General features: G+C 38.2%; 1 protein-coding gene across 1 annotated transcript; it reads left to right on the top strand.

The window, feature by feature from the left end:
* The first annotated feature begins 1,652 nt into the window (after positions 1–1,652).
* Positions 1,653–6,003, top strand: pax1a (paired box 1a). Its single transcript, XM_056255889.1, has 5 exons — positions 1,653–1,909; positions 2,286–2,915; positions 3,936–4,069; positions 4,400–4,610; positions 5,445–6,003. The coding sequence occupies exons 1-5, from the start codon at positions 1,906–1,908 to the stop codon at positions 5,531–5,533; spliced, it is 1,068 nt and encodes a 355-aa protein (XP_056111864.1). The 5' UTR covers positions 1,653–1,905; the 3' UTR covers positions 5,534–6,003.
* Positions 6,004–7,243: the final 1,240 nt, after the last annotated feature.

The raw sequence follows: 7,243 nt of genomic DNA on the forward strand, positions 1-7,243 counted from the left end.
AATAACATCTCAAACTGAGAAAAGTGTAATTACGGACATACATCACAGCAGCAGTCATATAGCAATCCGCTACAATCCTCTACACTTATCGTTTTTTTTACGTGAAATGTTTCCATATAAATAAAGTCGGTGAAGCTCCGTGCGACGAGTCTGCATACCTGAGAATCCTGTGCAAGACACCCATGAAGTGAGTTCGTCGTCTGCATGTTTCACAAATGTGCTCGTGGAGCAATTTTCGATAGCCGTTTCTCCCTGCTAACCTCATTGTGTATCCACAAAATTTGACTACTAAGTGTAATTGCCTAATTTATCCAGAGGAGGGAGACTTTTGGCTCTCTGCTCTCAATATGTCCCCTACTGGGTTCTGACCACGACTAAAACCTGTCGGACTCCTTTGAATGGTTTCATTTTGACGCACAACACACATCTCGGTGATAACACCTCATTTTACACTTGGTCACAATACGCCTGTGATGCTGATGTCTATTTTCCAATATCACTTTGTTGTGGTGGCACTATGTTCCCCGCACATTCTCTCTTGTGTGTTCTCACAAAACACAGACAGAACGCTTTTCCTCTTTGATTTCGTTACATTCTACTGCGCGTTTTGCCACAGATGTTGTGAGATGATCTGGAATGATGTTCTCCATGTGTTGAAGTTAGAGACTTGTGACCTACACACATGTACGGATAGTGACACCGCTTCTTGTTCTATTGGGTCGTCTGTAAACTTTTACAAGTGACATTTTGTGAGCTAATAAACTATACCATCTTTACTTCCACAGGAAACTCTGTGAGCATGCTGTGATAGTGTTGGCCTTTGGAATTCAGTCAATACCCTATAACTCTAGTATTCATTTGACACATATATCGATTGCACATTTATTTGGAGCATGTGTGCTGATAAATGAATTAGACTGGCTTTCCATGTACAAAGTGTATTTTAAGTATTTTTACGTATGCATTTATTTATTTTTTTGTTCTTCCTCTCTCATTTCTGCCTCATGCTAATGGAGCATTTCCATTATTTGTCCACCAAATGATTTTACATAGGCCTATTTGTTTAGCCTAAGCGTCAGAGTAGCCTATATAATTATTTAGGCTTTCCATAAAAGCTTCTTTGCTTAAATAAAATGTAGAAGTGACAGCACAGCAAACTGAGTCATGTGTCTAATGGCTAGTTGGTTTAGACATTACGTATGAAATAGCTGATATAGAGCGCGGTACATGGATTTAAAGTTCGTTGTTTTAGCGACACATGGATAATACATCAAGCTTTCACTGATGCACGGGTTGGCACGGATTGGCAAAGGCGCATTCAAATAATTTTCTATCACAAAGCCGATTGAAAGGGTAGAATATGTGCACTACAGAATTCTCTTACGTCTCGGAACACGGGCGCGTAAACAGCTTTTCTGTTGTAGCTACACCTCTTAGACCACTCTTTTGCTTTTTCAACTGCATATGCTGCTCAACTTATTAATGTTGGAAATGTGTCTAGTTTAAACGAAGCGTTTCTCTTTCCCTTTAATCTGAAATAATATATTGAAATGGTTAAACTGCATACTGGATGGTACTTACGCGCACACACGCAGCCTATCCGCAGACTTCTGGACCAATGAAATCAACCCATCGCTCTCCGCGTAACCAGTTAGATTGACGTGGAGGACGCGTCAAATTAACTCCAGCAAACTTCACCCTGCGGGATCAGACAAATCCCTCTTTAACGGGAAAGGATCACTCGTATCCCATTCTGCCCTAGACAAGTTTGGCATGTAGAAGTTTTGCAGCCGGAATAGACAAAAGTTTGTCGAAGTCTTCCGAACATCTCCACACAGCAACCGCATGCAGGAGCGTTCAGCCATTGAAGGAAAACTGCTTTAAAGACACGCATCGCAAGATCAAATGGGTGAGATCTCGTTCACTTCTGCATGCTTCATGAGAGATGCTTTATTTAGACCAGAAATAACCGTGACTTTGAGCCTCAAACTGAATGGTACAATGTTTGCTTTAGTGATGAGCATGTAGCCTACATTATTAAAACAAAGCCACTATGCGCTATACGGTCTCATTAGCACAATAATACTATTAATTATCTCTACTGACAATTTCAAGTGTTAAAAAAATGTTGGTATTTAAGAGAATGCAGAAAGAAAAAGAAGATCGCCATTTTCATTAACAAATCTTTGATGTCCTCAGGACATGTGTCCTCATGATGTGCCATGCTGTTTTACGACATTCATTTTACTTAACCTTAAAGTTTCAATGTCTTTTGTTTCTTACAGATCAAAACTACGGGGAGGTGAACCAGCTCGGGGGAGTTTTTGTCAATGGACGTCCTTTGCCCAATGCAATAAGATTACGAATAGTGGAGTTAGCCCAGCTTGGCATCCGACCCTGTGACATAAGCAGACAGCTTCGGGTCTCCCATGGGTGTGTGAGTAAAATTCTTGCGAGATACAACGAAACTGGGTCCATTTTGCCCGGCGCAATCGGCGGCAGCAAACCACGAGTAACAACGCCTAATGTAGTAAAAAACATACGGGACTACAAACAGGGAGACCCGGGAATTTTTGCATGGGAGATCCGGGACCGTCTTCTCGCGGACGGAGTATGTGATAAGTACAACGTTCCTTCGGTCAGCTCTATCAGTCGGATATTAAGGAACAAGATTGGAAACCTCTCCCAACCTAACCAATATGAAAATGGCAAACAAGGACCACCGCAGTCCGGCCTCTCCTATAACCATATATACCCGTATTCATACCCCAGTGCAATGTCTCCTTCCGGGACCAAAATGAGCAATCCTCCCGGTGTCCCTGTCACGGGTGGGCATGTAAGCATTCCCCGTGGTTGGCCTTCAGCTCACACGGTCAGCAATATTTTGGGTATTCGTGCTTTCATGGATCCTACAGGTGAGACTTATTGTACAGCTATTGGTTTAGACAACAAATATTACTTGTACATGCACGGTTACAGGCCTCAGCCTCACTATAGCTTGTTTTGTGGTGCATCTACTCAAACCAAACCGAGGCGGCCTATGTAATAATCTGCTTTAAAGAATGTTAAAACTTGTTGACATACCTGAAATTTAGAAAAAAGAGTCATTAAGGCATTTTTTTTTTTACACAAATCCGTATAACATACGGAGTAGGCCTTCAGGTTCTCGGTACTGTAAAAAGTTGTGACCTGCTGATAAGTGCTTATATATATATATTTAATTATATATATTACTTATATAATAAAAAAAATGCTATGCAGGGGCTTAATGCGCGATAAGCATTTATTCGATAAATTCCTTATTTGTCCAATATAACGAATAAATGCTTATCGCGCATTAATGCATTATTATAATAAAACATGCTGTTGAAAATACTGTATTAGAAAATATGTTATATATTATTATATATGTGAAATATTGTAACCATAAGCAATTGATAATAATATATTTATTCAAATCCATTTAAGCAAATATGTATGCAGAATTGTCGCTGAACATATTCATGAAGAAAATGCTGCACATTTGTGTCGAATTGTATTTAAAATATCGTTTCAAATCATTAAATTGCAAGGCAAAGAAAAAACAGTCTAACGCTGTCAGTTAATTCGGTAACACTTTATTTTTAAGGTGTCATTGTTACAGTGTAATTATATATTAATAGTACTGAGTAATATTACTACGTGTGCTTGCTATAGGGTTAGGGTAGGATTAGGATTTGGTTGAGGGTTAGTTCCATGTAATTATGCATAATTTACTGTTATTACTATGTTAAGTAGCCTACATGTAAAATATGTAACAAGGACACTGTCAAATTAAGTGTTACCGTTAATTCCATTATAGTAATTCTTTATTCAGCTTGGTGTAATTCTGATTTGGTTTGTTGCAAAGCAAAGTAAAAACAGAAAGTTTTATTAATTTAAATAATTTTTCCTAGCTATTGCTAGCGCTGAAGGATACGCACCAAAAATGGAGGACTGGAGTAGTGTCAACAGAGCGACATTTCCCTCCGCTCATGGAGTCAATGGAATAGACAAATCAGCTATTGATGCAGACATAAAATACCCTCAGGTACCGTAGCAATTATGAACTTGTATTTTATTGTTTGAGATGCAAGTTCTGTTCAAAAATAATTTGGATGACTTTGGAAGTTACCTTTCATGTTAATGTGCAATTACATGCTATACATTAAAGCGTTGCTAAATTGTAGGCTAATTCTTTTTATACAGCTGCTTACACACTTGGTTAGTAATATTTATATCGCACGTATTTATATGTAAAACACAGCCTAACAATCAGCGTTACCTTATTATGTATTACTTTGCATATAGTATTTGTCTGATTCTCTGCTCTTTGTCTGCTTGCTCTGTTAATGTGCTTGTTTTTCTCCTGTTACTCCAGCCTTCGTCGACTTTGTCTAGCTATGTCCCAGCGTGCGCATACTCTCCCTCCAACCAGTACGGCGTGTACAGTGGTCCAGCTGGGAGTTATGTGAGCCCAGGGCATCACTGGCAGGCCCAGGGCACCAGTCTCTCACACCCTGGCGGTGGCGTAGCGATGCACCCGAGTGACATCCATTCTTCTATGGCGTTCAAACATGCGGTGCGAGATGGTATGCACGATCATTGATATCAGTCATATTTTAACGGCACTTTAGGAATAATAGACCGAAGGTTTTAAGGGCATGCATTTAAACACACTATTTTGACAATTATAGGTGTTGCCAACTTTAAGATATCGATACACCTCTTTAACGTCCGTGGATAGATCTACTACTATTATTACTGTTATTACATAGAAATGACAAGAAACAACACTTGGAGGAAAATAAAAAGAACATTCTGATTCAGCTCTCATATAGAAGCTTACGAAGTATACCAATGTTCTCAACCAAATCATTAGGCATGCACATAAAATGTCGTATGAGAATGAGGTCATGCAGGGCAAACTGAGTGGTAAGCATTGCAGTATGATCTCAGGTGGGGCCTATACTCACATTATTGGGCACATTAATAGGCCCATATGAATACATTTCTACTATTGATTAATGCTGTTACTCATTGTAGACATTGCGCATTAGCTTACTTTAACATAGGATTACAGGCAAATTTTGATCCGTCTTATAAAAACAATTGAATAAATTCTAAATAGCTACATATAATGAAATAAACGGTCAGTTTTGGAGCAGCATTTGTAAAAATAATAAATACATTTCAGAAACTTTTATTTCAGAATATTTTTTTGGAAAAAAAATAGAAATTTTACAGAACAGGCCTATTTTAGAGAATCGAATCGTTTAGAACATGCATGCCCCGGTGGCCCGATCCCGTACATTACACATGACGTTAAACGTTTTAAAAAGCAAAAAGACAATGACTTTATTTGATGTGAGGGGAGTTACGACTTGTTTTCTCTCTAAATATGTCCTCCTGTTTGTCCTCCACAGGAGACAGAAAACCTCCGAGTCCCCTAAGTAAGCAGCAGCAGCACTTGAGCAGTTTACACGGACTCAGTCTTTCTACCTCATCCTCGTAACAGCGCTGATACAGCAGCTTACAAATCATTCCCATTTCAAGAAAGCAAACTGTAAGTTCAACCACTGCACATCCCTCGACGGTGATGTCCATGTTCAGCGCGCTCTGGGAATACGATCTTTGTAAAGCCGAATGAATGTATACGACTTTGTTCTTTACTGTAATTATAACTGTCTCCAGGTTGCGGTTTTTGGTGGTTGGTCGTGTAACCGATAGTCATACTGGTTTTGTCTATGCCATTTATGACAACGACTGCATAGCTGATGCAAAATACGATTTGTCATCCTAAAGCTATAGTGCATCAGTGCATTTTAAAATAATGAAAATACATTACTTAAACGTGTACATGTAATAACCCCTATGTGAACAAAGTAATAAATTGTTAATGTAAATATGAAGAAAGCTTTAGTTATATATTTTTTTATAAATTCACGTGTAAATATGCTAAATAAAGGTATTGCATAAAACGAAGTCACAATCGTTGTCTTTTATGAGAACCTATTTCACTTCCAATTCTCGCCAAGGTATACGGAACTTTTACAAATGTTTTTTTCTCTGCTCATTCTCCCTTGGTTTTCAGTATATTTACGTTCACTGTAAAGCTAGCAGCATTTTTTTTTTATCAAGAGAACGTTTCATGCAATAGGCTCTGCACGCAGGGAGTGATAAGGCATTCTGCTGTTTTCTCATGTGCGCTACTGGGCGTAATGGTGCTTGTCCGCATTTGGCGCCTGCAGTGATGCTATCTGTGTTGATGCTGGATCACTGCCACACAGTGCAAATATAGCTATCTTATTTAAGTAATAAGCATATAAATAATTCGGCCTAGCATATGAACCTCGATTGGACAGGTTCACTAAAACGGGTTTACCTCCATTTTGTTTAAAGCGTTTCTGATGACATTGTTGATGACATTGTTTGTTTGCAATCTTGTGGAAGATATGCCAGCTCAGCATAAAATACAGATACGGATCTTCGAGTAACGTGCACAAGTAAAAACCGTTTGAATAATGTTCGACACTATGAGGATGATGATGATGTTTGTTACTATACATCCAATCATTTCTTGGAGTCACCTGTAGGACAATTGTAAAATTACACCTAAACTTGGCACATAATTGAATTACACTTAGACATTGTGACTAACATCATGATGCTTTATTTAATACTTTTTGGCTACTTAATTGTTAATATTTTAATTGTCAATTATTTTAAACGATTTGGAATAAATGCACACAAACATGAAAATTAATTATAGATAAATAACTAAATAAAGTATCCTTATTTGTAACGAACAAATATTGTTTCGGACAACTGTAGCCTATAAATGAAATTCAGACTGTGGGAGCAGATATTTTCAGTGACTTAAACGTGGTCATTTTTTCTTTTTCTCTGACACCCAAAGGCGCTCGCGCTCGCGCCTACATTGCACACGTGTTCTCATTTCTGCCTCCATCACTGTGGGGGAGTAAATCGGCGAACGTCCCTAAAGTGCAGCTTACACCTTAATCCTCAAAATAGCTGACCCTGGAAACGTGCACATCGAACCACAAATTAATTTGTGAAAATAAAACTGTATGATAAAAGTAGCCTACATAATCTCAACATTTTAGTTAATAAATTAGGAATTAAATATTGAGAAAATAACTTCCCCGGACAGATCAATTATTAATATTTCAACAAGCAAGATAATAAAGTTACACAATGACAA

This window comes from Rhinichthys klamathensis, unplaced genomic scaffold (assembly GCF_029890125.1).
Source record: "Rhinichthys klamathensis goyatoka isolate OS25496 unplaced genomic scaffold, OSU_Roscu_1.1 h1tg000123l_1, whole genome shotgun sequence".
Taxonomy (NCBI): domain Eukaryota; kingdom Metazoa; phylum Chordata; class Actinopteri; order Cypriniformes; family Leuciscidae; genus Rhinichthys; species Rhinichthys klamathensis.

What these genes read in the sequence shown, in the direction of transcription:
- pax1a (XM_056255889.1), top strand. An exon ending in TGCTTTCATGGATCCTACAG is followed by an intron (nt 2,916 to 3,935) that starts GTGAGACTTATT and finishes AATTTTTCCTAG; the next exon opens with CTATTGCTAGCGCTGAAGGA. An exon ending in CAGACATAAAATACCCTCAG is followed by an intron (nt 4,070 to 4,399) that starts GTACCGTAGCAA and finishes CTGTTACTCCAG; the next exon opens with CCTTCGTCGACTTTGTCTAG.